Below are 17,013 nucleotides of genomic sequence, written 5' to 3'. Positions count from 1 at the left end.
CTCGTTCAACGTCCGTTCCTCGATCCCTGCAATTGTCTGACGGGTGGCTCAGGGGCAGATAGGACGACCCGTTCTTCCGCGGCTACGGGGAGCTACGGGCGCTATTGTTCGACCATTTGAGCTTATTTCGCGCACGTCCGAGTCAATGTTTCGAAATTCTAACCATCGATGTGAACAATCTTTCCATTCCGAGCACAACCCTCCAACTTTCAACAGCCCTTCCGACGACGAATATGCAATACCTGGCAAAGATGTTGCGGTGGCGCACGACGGCAGGTGGGTAACCGACTCCAGTTGCAGGCGGTCGTCACTTCAGAAAGGAAGAAAGGAAAAACGGAGATCATCGGAAGGCCCTGGAAGGCCTTCCTTCCGAATAATCCAACAACATCTCTCAGGCTCATGACCGTCAGACAAGCAGCGTGAAGATGCGACATTCGGAAAGTTGGAGCATGATATGACGGTGGTCGTACGTAGAGGTAAAATGAAACGTGGTGGTACAAGCGAAACATATGGTCGATGCTTCTGTTTCTGAACTTGTGAGTATGGGGGGTGGACGTTGCGGCATCGATGCATCCCGTGCCTTGCCAAGGGAAGAGAGATCTTTGGAAGAATAAGTGGCGTCGAGGAAGGGTGGCACAACGACCTGTAACGGTCGTGATCGTCCACCCCTCTTTGTGGCGCCCTTTTTGGCAAGCGAACATCCTACAAAGGTCGCCGTTCAAGTTCAACTTACAGAACCTAAACGACGGCCAGACGATCTCCTGAAAATCACACGCGCTGAGGTCAGCTGGCCTCATCCGAGGCAAAAGTCTTGACTTTCTCGTCGACGCCACATACCAAGACTGCACTGGTGACCACGACAAGCACCACAACAAGACCTCCGAGTACTGGTACCGGTGACTCTGCAATATAGCTTCAGATCCCAAGTCAGATCAGTGCCGCAGGATTGAGGCCATCATATGACCAGAATTATTGGCATTGGAGTCGACATCCTACACCTCCCACGTCTAGTCTCGTTGACCTCCCGACATACATCCGGTTCGTCGCGCCTCGCAGCTCGTATCCTTAGCCAGCAAGAACTCGCCCACTGGAAGGAGATCGATGACTCTAAGGACCAGAGAGATGCTTCCTTACGATTCTTAGGAGTCAGGTAAGTCTGTCCGGCAATCGAACCTGTGTTCCCGATTCCTGAGGCTCCTTTCTTGCACCGTGTCATTCTTTTCTATTCTTATTCTATGCTAGGTGGGCAATCAAGGAGGCAGCGTACAAAGCTGTGTATCCTGTCATGAAACCGACTTGGAAAGAGTTCACGTTCCTGAGGATACATGACGACGTCGCGAACTTAAAACCGGTGCTGGAATATCGACCGTTGAAGGTCGACCGAGGCGAGCCTGTGGACAACACTGTGATGAAGATGCACGCATCTGTGAGCCACGATGGAGAATATATTTTCGCCACCGTACTCGCTGAGAGGGTATGATGGGGAAGACCAGTTATAGGTTCAGCCTCGTTCAGGTTGATTCGGCAGACTAACAGAATCGCCGAAGTTCGTGTGAGTGAAGAACAGCATAAAGTTCACGACATGCATATGGATGTTAACTGATGTAGCTCCTGTAGGACCGGTGCATGAAGAACCACCATCATTCATTCCGTATCCAAACTCCCACTCTCCTCTGGCGGCTTCTGAGGCCACCAATCAGGCCAGTACGGTACGACACCCCATCTATTTTCCTCGGCCACCTCCTCCGTCTTGTCACGTAACTCGAACTTTAACCTTCCATTCATAACGCCATCCACATGTTCTAATCTCAGCAACGCAAGTCCTAGACCCTTATCCGCCACTGTACTGAGAAGTTTTCCGGTGCCCCGAGGACGAGCGACACGACCTTCCGTCGGTGCCTGAGTGAGGGAGGCATGAATGTCGAGGCCTGAAGGGAAAGGTGTCGAGGATGACGTAGGAATATCGGTGGGAACATCACCAGGGGATAATGGCCTAAATAAGGACTTTGTGAGCTTGGTGCTGCAGGAGAACCGGAACGAATGAGCGTACCGATGAAGTATAACAGGCAGTATTCGTTTACGAATGACGCCAGTATGATAAGTGCGGACGGTCAGCTCTTGACCAAGATAGCAGCCTTTCCTGAAGTCAACTAACACATGTCTTGATCAGCTGCGTGAGTATATTGTCCAGCAGCATCGAGACATACCTCCACCCATAAAGTCCATGTTCGAGTCCATAGGAAATGCCTGTCCTGGTGGAATATCTGTCGGACCCTCTGGCACACCGTGAATTATACGGTGCAGTGTGTAATCCTCGAACGGCACTTCGTCATGCGAAGAAGACTCCTGCGCTGCTTGAGTAAGATCCTGAACAGAACTCATTCAATGACAGTAAGGGCTCACGTTTCTCGCCTTTCTTCACCAGCCTTCGTGTTCCCATCCCAGGGGCTCTCCTGTCTTTGATGAACATATCTTCTGAGCCCCATGGCCACTCCTCGGTCTCCCATAATGGTTCTGCGACGCCACTCCGTGCCCACGACCATCTTCGTGCGGGATTATCCCAGGTATGGGAGTCACCCCATGCGGCCCAGAGATCATGTTCCTGAGTGACGTCCCGAATACGAACCTTTGACCGTAATACATGACGCTTCAACATTGGCAAGAGCTCTGGGATGTCTGTCTCAGTGGAGGATGGAGGAAGAGGAGAATATTCTAGGAGGTAGGCCGGTTGCGACTTCGCATCGCGGGTTGTATGAACAAAGACATCGTATATTACGCGTCCCTATCCGTTAAGAATGATAAGATACAACAATACCATGCAATTTCGAGGAAGAACGCACCTGTGCTTGCAGAAAAGCAGAGTAGAAAGGGCCATGGGGAGGATTAGTCACGGACGTTGTGAGAAGGCCATTAAGAAACTCAGACGCCTGTGAGCCCGACACAGATATAACAGCTCTGTTTGAGATACGAGCTAAGGTTGGTGTACGACGAATAAGCGAACGAACAGATGCTGGCGTCGTTGGCATTGTCGACGGTGGCGAACAAGCAGCCTTGGATTTCTCAGCGAAGTGGCGGGTGACATCATCCGGCATGCCGTTCCGTGGCCCGCCGTTCCGGTCTCTCTCGGACGTGGCGCTGCAACTGCAGGGGGCCACCGTTGTTCACCGTTTAACGCGATGTCCAACTACTGCGAACCACTCGTCCAAGCCCTCAAGGACTGCCTTCTTCACTCAGATTGCGTCCTCAAACAAAATAAACTCCCATCGGATTGCTTGAAGAATCATATTAACGAACTTCCGGAGCAGTGCCGCCAGCTACGGCAGGCTACCTTCGAGTGCAAACGGGGGATGGTGCGTCCAATGGGTTTCCAACACATTGATGTATGTGCTCATGCTTGGAAACTATCTGTTTGAATTAGCTGGATATGAGGAAGAGGTTTAGGGGGAATAACGGAGGCGCTACCTTGCACAAGACCCGAGAAGATTTTGAAGAAGATCCTGTCGCTATGAGCCCTAGTGGAACCGCAGACGCACCGATATCATGATACATTATCGGTGACGAGAATACCATCACTACCCTGTCCGTCACCTCAAGCACTGCATCTCAGGTTCAGAGACTTTGAATGTCCAAGGAGGATTGTACGTAGATACGAGAGGGCGTCGTTCAACCCGTCTAGATATACCTCGTCAACCCTTGTGCCAAGGCTCATGCAAGGTACATTATTCTACGAAGCTAGTGTGCGTTCGTGCGTCCAGCACTTGCTTGAACTCTGTGAGGCCACATCGAACAGACTCAAGAGAAACTGAGTGGCGAGTCAGATGATGCCCGATTGAGAGCACGTGCACCTCATTTTGATCGTGTTTTCTGACGCGTCTTGAGATCTGCGTTCACTCGCGACTTGTACATAGGAATCAGAGGAAGACTTTGTCTCAGCCATAGTCCACTCCATCTGTCTTTGTTCTGTATTCTTGCTTGAAATACCACCATCTTTACCCATTTCTTTCCGCATCGCTCATGACGGAGGCATCCGTCGAATACATCGCCGCCTCGGCGAACAGATTTCATCATGCGGCAGTTAATGACTCGTCCTCTCTCATCGTCTATGGCTCTGGAAAGTTTGTTGCGCTCTGGGATACTGAGGTGTGCTTATTATCAACAGTGATTTTACCGCAAAAGTCCTTTCATCATAACACACGCTACTATAGGATCCTTCCGACCGGGGCGTTTACTCCACTCTTGTTGGCCACACTGGCCTCGTAACCTGCTTGAAATTTATCGATGGTCCGCAGGGTAGGCTTGTCAGTGCAGATGACACGGGAAATGTTAGGATATGGAGAAGAGAGGGGACCAAGGCATGCTCGTTTACTGTAAATATGTTCAAATCATGTACTGAAATTTTACACTGTTCCCGCCTGTCATCTGTTCGTGGAACCAGTTCAAATCTACTCTGAACGTGCAAGCACATTCGAAATCGATATCTGCACTTGGATATCACGAAGGATGTTTGGTGACAGGGGCTTCAGATTCTTCAATCAAGGTGTGGCAACTGGGTCCTGATGGTTCGTTCTTTGCGTTTCACAGTAGCTGTTTTGAAACATAACAAAATAAATGATTGGGTAGATGACTTGAAGGAGGTGCAAACGATTTCACTCAAGAATAAATATCCCCTCTCTGTGGAGCTTGATTTCCTTCCTGGTACTAAAGGTACGTCTCTCTCCGTTCATGAGTAACTCAGCTGCACCCTTTGACCTCTTCATTGTGTAGCCAGAGTACTCGCTATCGGCACAACGAGCCCAAGCATCCAGATCTATACTCGTTCAGAGGATCAGGTATACCCCACATTCATTTGCCGCTCATCACATCCTTGACAGTAATCTATAGTTCGTTCTATCGGCGACGCTTTCTGGCCACGAAGACTGGGTCCGTTCGCTCTCATTCCGACCACCATTGACATCCCAAGACTCTGCTGTACGGTCAGACCCTCTGATTCTCGCCTCCGGTGCTCAAGATTCTACCATCCGTCTGTGGAATATCGAACCATTTTCAGCCCAAAAGTCGGATCGTCCCGACAACCAGGGAAAACCTCAATTGACGGATGAGTTGCTTGATGCCTTCGAAGCGTCGTTGGGTGAATCGAATGCCGAAGAGGGTGGAAGACAGATCTCGTTGAAGAAGCATGTACTGACCATCACAGGCGACGATGGGAGGTCAGTCCCATTCTCGTTATTTCTCTGGGAAAGCATTACCGACCAAACAACGATCCCAGTCCACAGCAGTTCTCAGTCACCTTCGATGCACTCCTCGTAGGCCATGAAGCTGGTGTAACTTCTCTATCATGGCGACCGGACCTATCATCCTCATCATCTACGAACGGATCATCACCCCCATTGACTCTCCTGTCCACATCAACAGACTCATCCCTCATCCTCTGGTCTCCCTCCCCCATCCTCACCACCCCAAATCAGCCAACCGAAACAACGACAATCTGGGTCAACCGTCAACGTTTCGGAGACGTTGGCGGTCAACGATTGGGAGGTTTCGTCGGTGGGATCTGGGCCAGGAGTGGGAAGGAGGCACTTGCGTGGGGATGGGCGGGCGGGTGGAGGAGATGGAGGGCCGACGAATCTTCTGGTGCAGGAGGTGCGGCGGAGATGTGGACTGAGGTTGGAGCGGTTACAGGACATGCGGGTCCTGTTAGGGGCATATCGTGGGCTCCAAACGGAGAGTATCTCGCTTCGACTGGGTATGGTTTTACTCGTTTCACCGAAACGAGAGTAACGAGCTGATCGGTTATATATTTCATGTAGAATCGACCAAACGACGCGTATACACGGCGCTATTCCCTCCTTGCTACCGGCTGGAACGAAGGCAGTAGCATGGCACGAGCTCGCGCGTCCTCAAGTACATGGATACGACCTCGTCGGGGTCGCCTTCATCGATGTACTCAAGCTCGTTAGCGTCGCGGATGAAAAAGTAGCCCGCGTTTTTGAAGGTCCCAGAGCATTTGTGAAGACCGTCAAGGGTCTAGATGTTGCTGACCTTGGAGTGGATGAGGTATGCGTTGTCTGCAGATAGTTTGTTCGTAGCGGATACGGAAAAAACTGAAGAGGGATTTGGCACAGGCGGATCGGCCAGTCGGAGCCAGCGTCCCACCTCTTGGGCTGTCAAATAAGGCCACCAACGATAGTGAGCTTCCTCCCTCAATGACTATCCTCAGGAATACTCATATTTTCTGTAGCCAACGCGCAGCCTTTTACCTTTGACGGCGAGGATGAACACCTCAGACGCCCATTCGAAGGAGAATTAGCGGCCATGACTCTATGGCCCGAGATTGAAAAGGTCTTCGGACACGGTTACGAGGCATGTTATCTCCCTTCAGCGCCTTCCTCTCGATACACTACTGACCCCTCCTTCATCACCCTTGACCAACTTAAACAGTCAATCACAGTCTCCATCTCAAACTCGCGCAAACTCATGGCCACAGCCTGCAGAGCCACAACCGCAAAACACGCCGTCGTCCGCCTCTACGACACCGAGAAATTCCACAGCGTTGGCGAACCTCTCGAAGGCCATGCTCTGACCGTAACTCGGATCGCGTTCAGCCCAGATGATAGACACGTTCTGACTGTCTCGAGAGACCGGACGTGGCGATTGTTCAGAGTCAAGGAGGAAGGCGTGGGTACGAACTTGCCCTTTAAAGAGCATGGAGACGTTAAAGCTTATGTGATATTCGTATTGTTGGACAGGATACGTCCCTGTCGCCGCGGACAAGTCCCACACCCGTATCATCTGGGACTGTTCGTGGTCTCCCCAAGGCGATATATTTGCAACAGCTTCGCGTGATAAAACGGTACGCATCCCATACTCCGATCGGCTGTCAAACCCATGTCAAAACTAACTCACAAACGTACCACAGGTGAAGATATGGACATTAAAAGAGACCACTGACGCAGAAAAGTGGACGGCGACGGCGACAATCAAGTTGAAGGAAGCGGCGACGGCAGTGGCATTTGGGAAGGACCACGACAGCCAGTGCGTCTGACTTGGAACTCACGTTAGTTGTTTGTTATGTGTTCGCTGACTGTGCTTGTATGTTTTTCAGACGCGTCCTTGCCGTAGGTCTCGAGACGGGCCACATCCATATCTACACGGGCGCCACTCCAGCCAACTGGACGCTCTCGACGATTGTCAACCCTGGGTGCGTCGCCTGTCCCACTTCTTTTACCTTCGCACCGTCTTATTAACTTCACCTCTGACGAAACTCTGGCAACGCTTTATCAGGATGGCGCACATAGACCAGATCTATCAGATGGCATGGCGGCCGGACGTGGGTGAGAACGAAGAATTGAGACATTTGGCGAGCTGTAGTGAAGATGGTACATTGAGAATACTAAGCATCCGGCTAGGTAGAGGTTGAGAATTAAAATGAGGACCTAACACCATCATTTGGGGAGGGGGGTGGGACGCGTGCAGGATGAGAAGAGGGTGCGGTGAGGTGTGGCGTGTGGTGTGGGCGTTAATACGTGGGAGCGTTAAAAGGGTGGGAGGGGACGAACGAAACACAATTCGGAAACGAAACAAGACGAGCATCCAAGGACAAAAGACAAAAGACAGACGGACAATCGAGAAAGCAAGCGGAGGGACAAATTATACAGTATGAGCGAAGCAAGCAAGCAAGATTGGATTGGCAGATGATGAGATCGATATCATCCCCCGATCTCGTAGCGAGACCGGAAGGGGGCTGGGTGCGAGTAAGGAGACAGAGTTTAGTTATGTTGTGGGTTGCAGCAGGAAGAGGGTATAGCACAGAATGTACGAGACTCAGGGTGATATAACAGCAGCGGAGAAGAAACGAGATAGCAAGAGCAGCTTTAGGGATACAAGAATCGAGACAAAGAAAGAAAAGTCATTCAAACGATATCGCGCAGACTCATGGGAACTTCAGGCTGCAAGGGGAAAACCATGTCAGCTGCTTGTGTGGGATTAAGGATGGTTAATCTGAAAACGTACGCATTTAATCCTATGGGAAATCAGGTCAGTTTGAAACGCGCAAATGTGCAACAAGACGATTGACGTACTTATAGAAACATTCTATGGAGCGAAGCATTTCAACGTCGCCACCGGTAGCGGTGACGAAGTTCACGATGACCCCTGCACGAGCATGGGTAGGAGCGATCGCAGGCGCAACACTGGGACAAGGTGATCAGCAACTGTTCCATTGTATCATCACAATAGTTGAACATACCGATGGGCGTACTCCTCAACCGCCTTGGGTAAATCTATTTGAATTCAATGCATTAGATTGAAAGGTGAGGGTGAACCATGCCTAAGTGAACTGACCATAGTTAATGATGAGTGGGATATGAGAAATCTCTGGGCTCTTGATCTGGACGTCGTAGACAACGAGGGCCTTGCTCGTAAGCGGACGCATAAGACCGCTCGCAGTGCCACGGAACTTGTTCAGGGCTGTAAGCTTAGCAGCTGCGTTCATATCACCGTGCTGTCGCCACTCAATTCAGTCTCACGCATACGACACACGGAAGAGAAAAACGCACCATCGGGATAGCATCCAAACCCCGACTCGCCAATCTATAGACGACAGCATCCAACGCGGCCATACCGCCTACGTGGACGATCGCCTGTCCTACCTCGATATCTTCAAACAAATCACTCAACGCGTCAAGCTTCCACTCGCGGGCTTGCACAGTTTCAGCGTTCGTCGAACCACGGCCGGAACCGATAATCCCGAGTCCACTACCGGACGACGAGGAGACCGAATCCGAGCGACCTCCTGCTGTGAGAGCAAGGTATAGATAAAATTGGCGAAGACCACGAGCCCCTTGGGTTGTGTCCGCATGTGTGACGTTCCCGTCGCGCCTAACGAGAACGCGTACAGGTTCTCTGAGCTGGATAGCGGTAGCGAGGTTGAGAACATCCTGAGGAACAGTGTTCGAGAACAGAGCGGTCTGCCTTTCGATTGTCCCCGATGGACCGGTAATTCCTTCGGATGGATTTGGTGAGGTGCTCAGGCCCGAAAACCTGCGTCCGTTGGATGGGAAAGGAGCTGACAACGACGACGGACTTGAGTCCATTGAGGACAGCGAAGTCTGAGACGAAGAAGTCAGGTTTCCAAGTGGGCGACTACGTGGTGCGGGAAGAAGCTTGACGATGTTGAAGATGAATTCATGCAGGTTACGAGCAATAAGCTGATCAACTTCATCCAGAACGAGCAACCGAACCTGGGATCCGACCAGTCCTCCAGGCGCAGTGAAGAGAGCGTGGAGCTTCTGTGGTGTGCCGCAGATAATATGTGGCATATTTTGCTGGAGCAAGCGTAACTCTTGAGTGAGATCAGTGCCCGCAGAGGGCGAGCCGACACCAAGAGCCGAGCGTATACCGATAGGACCTCCCAGATCGCGGATCATGCGTTGAGCCTGGGTAGCTTGGTCCACCGTCGTTGACACCATGACCACCACGGGTCCACGAGGGGCCGGACGGCCGGTTGTATTGACGAGGGCGACGTGAATGGCTGGGATCACATATGCGGCAATACGTTCCTGTGTCGGTGGTGCCTGCGCAATGATATCCGCTCCACGGAGCAAAAACGGAAGGGCGCGTTGCTGAATCTTGTTCGGAGGACCTACGCTGTTGAGAATCAAGGTTCAACGACCGTATGGACCATGACAAAAATCACAAGACTAACCCAAACTTAGTCAGTGAGTGAAGTAGCTCAGGAGCGAGAGCAAGCTGGTCCCACTTTGATAGTGCAGGGCCTTCACGGGAAGACCCCGACAAGACATCAACCTAGAGAAGGTTTTAAAATGGTGGACCAATAAGGCGGAACGGGAGGAGAGACGTACACCGGCAGAATCCCGTCGCATAAGATTGGACACGGAGCGACGTTTGTCACGCAATAGCGAGTCGGGACGACCTAAGGAGCCCGCACCATCAGGCGGCCGCACGGGAAGATCGAGGCTGCCTGCAGACCAAGTGCGTGCCGGAGGATTAGGAGTCCTAGACGGTCCACGAAGATCGGGCCGGTTGGGTAGTCCGTGGCCGATGATAGCATTCGAGGCGGGAGGCAGCATTTGATTCGGCGCAATGTCGATCTGAGAAGGACTGAGAGCAGAAAGAGGACCACCTCCGAGGCCGGCGTTGTTGGCTTGCATATGTTGCTGAGTCTGCAGAGCGAGGAGTTGCCCGACCGAGCTCGTAAGCGTAGTGAGGCGCTGCGATATCTGCGTGATATCGTCCGAAGGTTGATTGGGAGCCAGGGAGATCGATGGACGGGAGCCATTGAGCGGTATAGAAGGTGTAGATGGCGCGAACGGGTTCTTGAACTCGGGTTGAGAGAGGGGTTGCGCAGGAGATTGAGTCGCCTGATTCAATATTCGCTCCACCAGAAAATCCATCTTGACGTGTAGATCGCTTACTTCCCTCTGTATCTCCTTGGAAGTCATCTCGCTACGAGCGAGACGGTCCATCAACTCATTAATTAGGGGGGAAGACCTGAGCTGCGCCTCGAAACCCGACGAATGCTCGATGCTCGAAGCGGGCTGACTACCCGAATCCAACGACGACACCGGCGAGGAGGAAGTCACGATGACATGAGCTGGATAAGGCGACCGTGAGGTGTTACGGATGTTCATGGCCGAGCCCTGGCGCAACAGAGGGGTACCGGTACGTGGCATGAAGCCCTCGTCACTCTTGGCGTTAGAAAACCTGTCCTCCGCGCTAGAGAAGGTGTCGACGCTGCTCGAAAGACTCGATTCACGGACGAGACGTGTTTCGTGTGGTAGGAAAGCCTTGTCGCTGTCGAACGAACGAGGTGTGGGAGACTCCTGCATCCAGTCCGGACCTGGCGGAGACTGCTGGAAACGAATGCCCGCGTTCTGAGAGCCATTAGGAGCGTCCGAGTTGAAGGATGGGATAGGAGAGGACCGAAGAGAGCGGTAGTCGGTCGGAGAGATGGAGAGCGAGATACGATCCTGGTCGTGATTGCCCGTGGGTGAGGCGAAGGCCATGGTGGGGCCGCCGTCGTCGTCTACAGAGCGCATTCCGCCCGGGAAGAATGGCATCGACGTCGGGTTCAAAGCAGCGCTCTTTGCCATGATCGCTCAAGCGCGTTCAAAGGAAGCACGGCTGAAGACGATCGTGCGGTCGGATAGTGATGACGCTCGGTCAGTGTTCGCTGTCGGCTGGCAACATCTTCAGTAACGATGTTCTGGAATAGCGGTATCCAGACAAGAGCAAAAGAACTGACTGGTTAGAACAAGGGAAATGAGCGTGATCTTAGACAGATCCCATGTGCAGGCGAGCACAGACGAACGACGGCTCGACAATCGACCGTCAACTTGCAAGCACCGTCAGCACTCCGTCCGTGTGCCGGCTGCGTTTTGATGGATATTTCCGACCCCCCACCTGCCCTCCGTCCGACCTTGTGCGCGCCCTGTGTGCCCTTTATTATATCATTAAATAATGAGCATCACAGCTGTATTGATTTCCACCTGTCAAAGAAGGTCAAGACGAGCAGACCTGAAAGCCTGTGGCAAAGGAGCCTCAGAAGCAGTCAATACTTCGACGCCACACTCGGCTAACAAGGAACAGCCTGGAGTAGCTCGCGTTGCCACACTCGTCTTGTCCACCATGTCCACCGTCCCCCATATCCAGGCCTACCGGAAGGTCGTCAGAGAGGTCGCGAAAGCGGTAAACTACTCGTCTAACCTATCCCCTCGAAACCAACTCATCTCATGATCTTCCTGCTCGCATAGTCCATCTCGCCACCGAAAACACGGAGCAAAACCGTCCCCACCAACTTCCGTGCCATCTTCGAGCAAGGCGCCACGAAGGCCAAAACATTCGAATATGACATGGCTAACGCTATAACATTTCTGGAATCACAGAGAATGTACAAGGTGTCGTGTGTTCAGTATCTACATGTTGACAATGCATGCTGATCCTCCCTCCAATAACTGAACAGACTCTACTAGACCGATATAATCCTCTGATCGACCTCACAGGCGAGGAACGTATAGAAGCTACCGCTCGTCGCGTTGGATTCAACATGCCTATCACTGCCAAGGACGATGGCAAATCAGAATAGACGGTGACAGATTCTAGTGTCAGACGGATCCCAAGTGTCGTGCTTTCCTACTACATGAATGGGAATCTTCGTTACTGCTGTTGGATGCGTAGCCAGCATTAATATCATATTACAGTTCCCTTCCTTACTGCATCATCATAGATGAAGCCCAACAGCTCCTGACTCGTTGAGGCTCGAAGGTCCGAGTACTCTGGAGTGGGCTGGGCAATCCTGTGCAGGTCCAAGCATGGGAGCCGCCTGCCTATAATAACTCATCCAACATTAGGCGCCAATCATATCTGCCTCCCCAACTTCAACCTACACCTCTTCACTCAACCTCACAAACTATTCACACTATGTCCAAAGACTCCTCACACCATCCTTCCTCAGATATGGAGGCTTTCGCGAAAGTCCTCGCATCCTCGAAACACATCATCGCAGTTGCAGGCGCAGGACTATCTGCTGCATCTGGTAAGTATTATATTCTTAGAGGAAACGAGCTTCCTTCTGATAGACACTGTTGGATCGACAAACGCTTCGTGAATTCTTAGGCATTCCTACTTTCCGAGGTGCTGGAGGCATGTGGCGCAAATACGATGCAATAAGCATCGCAACCCCTACGGCCTTCGTGCGTGCCTGTCCCTCCTCCTGCATACCCTATATTGACCATGGACTCACTTGTCCGCCCAAGTAGGCCGCGAATCCCTCAAGAGTCTGGCAATTCTACCACTATCGGCGCGAGAAGTACATATCCTTCCATTCAAGTCCTCCGACTTCACTTACCAATCTCATATCACAGGGCATTATCCGCCAACCCGAACGACGCACACACAGTACTCACACTTCTCTCGCTCCCACCCCTACGGCATCAGCTAGCCCCTAGTTCTACCTTCACACTGATAACGCAAAACGTTGACGGTCTGAGTGAGCGGGCACTTTCCGACATCAGCGCCACCTTCGAAGCGTCCGGCATGGACATCAAACCCGCCCCTGGCGAACAGCCCCGCCTACTCGAGATGCACGGTAAACTGTTCGAGCTCACCTGCACTTCCGCACATTGTCGGCACTCTGAGCTCAACTTCGAGTCTCCTGTGGCTAAAGCGCTTCAGGGAACGGAGGACCTAGTTGAGGCGGGAGAGATGGAGCCTGATATTCCGGTCGAGGATCTTCCGCGGTGTAAGAAATGCGGGTCCCTGGCGCGTCCTGGGGTCGTATGGTTTGAAGAAATACCTAAGCATCTGGAGACTATTGATAAGCTCGTTGGAGAGGCCGATCTCTGTCTCGTCATAGGCACTTCCTCGACTGTAAGTATACCAGGCTGCCCTGCTCCTCCAGCCCCCTGACTCACTGTCATGCATAGGTGTATCCAGCTGCAGCCTACGCTGAAGAAGTCCAGAGCCACGGTGGACGCGTGGCCGTGTTCAATCTCGAACGTAGTCAGGGTGATGAGGCCGCGGATTTTCTCTTCCTGGGGCCATGCGAGAAGACGCTTGCGAAAGCTTTTCCTTTCAAGATTGACTGTTTATGAGATGTATCTCGCGAAGACTGCATAATTCGCTGTATGAGTAGTAGGAGTTGCTGGTCGTGGCGATCATATCTAGCAGATTGGAATAGCGGTGGTATTGCAAAATAGCATAGAGCCCCGAAAGAAAGCGCAGGATGACTGGTTCGAACTATCCAACAGCCACCCAAACGTCAGCTTCTGAGATGTATCATACAAAAGAGAAAACTACGCACTCAATGCTTCCCTCCCTCACCCTCACCCTCACCCTCAGCTATCTCACGCTCCTGCCTCAACCGCTCCTGCACCTCCGCCCACCTCTCCTGCAAAATTTCCAACCCCGGCTTCCTCACCGCCTCCGTCCCATACAGCGCCTGAAAGACCTGTTCTATCCTCCTATTCTTTTCATCCTTCACCTTCAACGGCCTCTCGCCCTCCGGTCTGCCAAACTTCGGCGCCAGCTTCTGTTTCTTGACCTGGTTGAGAAGGTCGAAGAACGACATGTCCTTCTGGCGCGTTGCAGTATGCTGTGAGGGCCCCCAGATGAACGCTTCGTCGATTGCGTCGGAGAGGTTTTCGTGTGTGATGAAGGAGTCGGAGCGGTGGTAGAGGGCGATGAGGGCGCGGAGGCGTTCGTCGCTCAGGGCGAATTCGGGTGCATTGGGAGTCGAAGCGGATGTGGATGGGGAGGACGACGAAGGCGTTGAGGATGAGGATGACGCTTCGGAAGAGACATAGCGTCGGAGGGTGGACGTTCGACGGAGGAGGCTACGGGACGCGGCTTTGGAGAAGGACATGGTTGGTGTTCGCCGTTGAGGTCGTTTCTTCGCGCGACTTGAAATTAGCGCGACTGCTGTCTTCGGCGCTTGTGGCGATGTGGCACTCATCGTTGTGGGCCACACTTACAACACAGCGTGCAACTCTTCTCATGCAATTTATCTCATGCTCCAGCACCAATCCATAGACATATACACAGAGAATAGCTAAATACAAGATAGCAAGCAGGGTTGAGGGTGTTAATGATAAAAGTACACAAAGCAGTCCGCAAAATCCCCTTAGAAATCCACCAGCATGCCTACACTAAATTACAACTTGATGTTGTACTTCTGGAGCAATGCTGTCTCCCTCTTCTTCTTTTCAGCGGCCTTTTTCGCCAGCTCTGGGGCTCTCTTGAGCTCCCGTTGTCCAACTTGCTGGATGTGGACCTGTGACAGTGAAGTGAGTTGGGTGTCAGTAAAGGGTTTTCTCCAAGGGATTCAAGTTCAAAGAAGTTGTCATACCGCATCAGGACCCTAAGAATTCGCAGGTTTGCTATCAGTGGAGGTCCAATTGAGCTGCGATAGTGACGTACGTCTGCAATCCGCAATGTGCGAAGGCCTGCCCATAGATTTGCAAGCTCAGTGTCTTGACTGACACCTTCAGCACCGAAAGACTGAATGGCCCTGTCGATGACTTGCAGAGCCATAGATGGCACCACAAACTACAGATGACATCTCACTTCAGCACCCCGTATGTCATGAAATACAAAACGGAATGGTCACCTTCGCAATGCCAATCTCCTTCAGAGCGCCCTTAGCCCTTGCTTTGTCGATCTTGGAGAGTAAATGAGTCGAACTGTTGATGAAGATACTACGAATACAGCTTACTTGATGAGCAGCGCTCAGTACGAGGAGACGTGCGCCCTCGATCTCTGCTCTGGACTTTGCGATATCGGCCACGACAGTCCCTACAGACGATAGCTTAGCCTTGCAACAGAGTATCTTTACTGAAAATGTATACTCACCGTGCTCGTACAAGAATTTTCCGAATGTCTTCCGGCTAGGATCAGTGACCCGCTCAATCATGGTGTCGAGAGCAAACTGAGCTGCACCGATAGACCGCATGCAGTGATGAATACGGCCAGGGCTGCACATAAAGGCGGTTATTTTAGCAATGCTATTCAAGCTAGTCGCCGATAATGAGCGTACCCAAGTCGACCTTGGATGATCTATCGTATACGAGTTTAGTTGTCGTATGGTAATTCCTGTGAGATTTCCAAGCCCACCTCGAAGCCCCTGCCCCAGCCGAGCACAAGGTTGCCCACCGGTACTCGAACATTCTCGTACACGATCTCACAATGGCCCTCTGGGGCATCATCGTACCCAAAGACATTCATCGGACGAATGATCTTCACGCCGGGCGCATCTGCAGGGACAATGACAACGCTCTGCTGGTTATACGTGTTCTTGTTCTTCGGATCGCTTTTGCCCATGACTAAATGAAGTCTGGTCCTGGGGTCACCTGCACCGCTAATCCACCTGTAATTCACGGTAACACCGGGTCAGAGAAGCACATGTCTGAATACCTCAAGAGAGAAAGTACAAGACCATTTGTGGCCGTTGATGACGATCTCGTCGCCCTCTTGAACCATAGAGGTTCGGATGTTCGTTGCGTCCGACGATGAGACTGAAGGACCGGCATGAGCTAAAGCCGGGTTCATATGAATGCGCATGATTGAACGTACCAAACCGTTCGGTCATAGCGAATGCAGAGCGAGTCTCCCCGTTCAACAGAGGGAGGAGCCATTTCTTCTGCTGTTCCGCGTTACCGTAACGTGCGAGAACCTCTGCAAAGTCAAGGCCGGTGAGAATATTGAAAACTTCTGCGCTGTGAGGAATGGCAACGCACCCATATTCCCTGTGTCAGGTGCAGCGCAGTTGACAGCCTCAGAACCCATATGTCCACTACGACCCAGTAACTCAGCCATTACACCATACTACCACCCGATGTCAGAGAACAACTCCGAATATAATATCCATAATCCTTACCTCCAAATTCGTGAGGGGTACGCCATGTTCTGGATAATGAGTTTTGCTGAGGAAGAGGTTCCACAGCCCCAGCTTTTTAGCCTTCGCCTTCAAGTCCTCGATGACAGGAATAACAGTCTTCCATCGCTGTACGGGGTCCGCTGGGAGCTGTGCTCGTGCGACTTTGGCAGCAGGCTCGACGTCTTCCTAAAACCAGAATGCTTCAGTATATGTCATCGTCTCGTGCGAGTCAAGAAATATGTGCACTTCGAGGAATGTGATGAGCTTCGTAAGTGTCTCCTTGCCATACGGTGAGAACTTGTCCTCGACCTATTCATGGCGAGGGCATTCTACACTTTAGCAACACTCATGGAAAAATCATGAACGAGCCGCACCAGAGCCCATGAAGCGGGTGATGTGAGCTGAGCGACGGGGTGGGTGGCCATAAATGTGAGTTACGAAGTGTTCAAGCAAAGATTCTGGTCGTGGTTGTGAACAAGGCGAACTTGAATGTGCTCTACCCCGCACTTTAGCAGGTTCCGGTGGCATACCCCGGTTCGGCTACAAGTTGCCGGCGTCTTCAGTTGCTTCCGTTTCTCGCCACGCGCTGAGCCTTTCTCCACTGTGGCCCACAGATTGTTAGC

General features: G+C 52.0%; 7 protein-coding genes across 7 annotated transcripts; 5 read left to right on the top strand and 2 right to left on the bottom strand.

Moving 5' to 3' along the window:
• Positions 1–959: 959 nt before the first annotated feature.
• Positions 960–1,480, top strand: STEHIDRAFT_55492 (uncharacterized protein; the record flags this gene model as incomplete). Its single annotated transcript, XM_007302337.1, has 2 exons — positions 960–1,038; positions 1,194–1,480. 2 exons carry the CDS (start codon positions 960–962, stop codon positions 1,478–1,480), a joined length of 366 nt encoding a protein of 121 aa, XP_007302399.1.
• A 164-nt stretch (positions 1,481–1,644) lies between these two features.
• On the bottom strand, positions 1,645–3,026 carry STEHIDRAFT_130210 (Aminomethyltransferase folate-binding domain-containing protein; the record flags this gene model as incomplete). Its single annotated transcript, XM_007302845.1, has 5 exons — positions 1,645–1,993; positions 2,051–2,150; positions 2,208–2,351; positions 2,404–2,782; positions 2,841–3,026. The coding sequence occupies 5 exons, from the start codon at positions 3,024–3,026 to the stop codon at positions 1,645–1,647; spliced, it is 1,158 nt and encodes a 385-aa protein (XP_007302907.1).
• Positions 3,027–3,176: 150 nt separating this feature from the next.
• On the top strand, positions 3,177–3,657 carry STEHIDRAFT_167580 (uncharacterized protein; the record flags this gene model as incomplete). The annotated part of the gene is made up of 2 exons (XM_007302844.1): positions 3,177–3,350; positions 3,419–3,657. 2 exons carry the CDS (start codon positions 3,177–3,179, stop codon positions 3,542–3,544), a joined length of 300 nt encoding a protein of 99 aa, XP_007302906.1. The 3' UTR covers positions 3,545–3,657.
• Positions 3,658–3,907: 250 nt separating this feature from the next.
• On the top strand, positions 3,908–11,333 carry STEHIDRAFT_146311 (WD40 repeat-like protein). Its single transcript, XM_007302843.1, has 23 exons — positions 3,908–4,140; positions 4,206–4,352; positions 4,436–4,559; positions 4,621–4,704; positions 4,765–4,829; positions 4,882–5,207; positions 5,267–5,743; positions 5,808–6,054; positions 6,123–6,186; positions 6,239–6,360; positions 6,439–6,679; positions 6,747–6,850; positions 6,917–7,032; positions 7,103–7,198; positions 7,282–7,946; positions 8,011–8,020; positions 8,079–8,189; positions 8,246–8,279; positions 8,341–8,500; positions 8,556–9,645; positions 9,704–9,804; positions 9,861–11,198; positions 11,264–11,333. Exons 1-15 carry the CDS (start codon positions 4,015–4,017, stop codon positions 7,415–7,417), a joined length of 2,475 nt encoding a protein of 824 aa, XP_007302905.1. The 5' UTR covers positions 3,908–4,014; the 3' UTR covers positions 7,418–7,946; positions 8,011–8,020; positions 8,079–8,189; positions 8,246–8,279; positions 8,341–8,500; positions 8,556–9,645; positions 9,704–9,804; positions 9,861–11,198; positions 11,264–11,333.
• A 510-nt stretch (positions 11,334–11,843) lies between these two features.
• On the top strand, positions 11,844–12,103 carry STEHIDRAFT_54150 (uncharacterized protein; the record flags this gene model as incomplete). The annotated part of the gene is made up of 2 exons (XM_007302249.1): positions 11,844–11,915; positions 11,981–12,103. Coding segments are annotated over 2 exons (195 nt in total), but the record flags the coding sequence as incomplete, so codon positions are not given.
• A 335-nt stretch (positions 12,104–12,438) lies between these two features.
• STEHIDRAFT_138639 (sirtuin 5) lies at positions 12,439–14,543 on the top strand (the record flags this gene model as incomplete). Its single annotated transcript, XM_007302842.1, has 6 exons — positions 12,439–12,553; positions 12,634–12,710; positions 12,777–12,826; positions 12,882–13,386; positions 13,443–13,755; positions 13,820–14,543. 5 exons carry the CDS (start codon positions 12,439–12,441, stop codon positions 13,608–13,610), a joined length of 915 nt encoding a protein of 304 aa, XP_007302904.1. The 3' UTR covers positions 13,611–13,755; positions 13,820–14,543.
• Positions 14,529–16,861, bottom strand: STEHIDRAFT_77113 (acyl-CoA dehydrogenase NM domain-like protein). The gene is made up of 14 exons (XM_007302391.1): positions 16,765–16,861; positions 16,637–16,699; positions 16,391–16,576; positions 16,251–16,338; positions 16,087–16,188; positions 15,950–16,028; positions 15,628–15,880; positions 15,551–15,570; positions 15,367–15,488; positions 15,230–15,309; positions 15,125–15,175; positions 14,935–15,063; positions 14,864–14,875; positions 14,529–14,788 (listed from the first exon to the last, which is right to left on the bottom strand). The coding sequence occupies exons 1-14, from the start codon at positions 16,813–16,815 to the stop codon at positions 14,669–14,671; spliced, it is 1,356 nt and encodes a 451-aa protein (XP_007302453.1). The 5' UTR covers positions 16,816–16,861; the 3' UTR covers positions 14,529–14,668.
• Between the last annotated feature and the right edge of the window lie 152 nt (positions 16,862–17,013).

Source organism: Stereum hirsutum (assembly GCF_000264905.1).
Source record: "Stereum hirsutum FP-91666 SS1 unplaced genomic scaffold STEHIscaffold_5, whole genome shotgun sequence".
NCBI lineage: Eukaryota > Fungi > Basidiomycota > Agaricomycetes > Russulales > Stereaceae > Stereum > Stereum hirsutum.
Note: the sequence above shows the minus strand (reverse complement) of the source record. Positions and strands in the feature narration are given on the sequence as shown.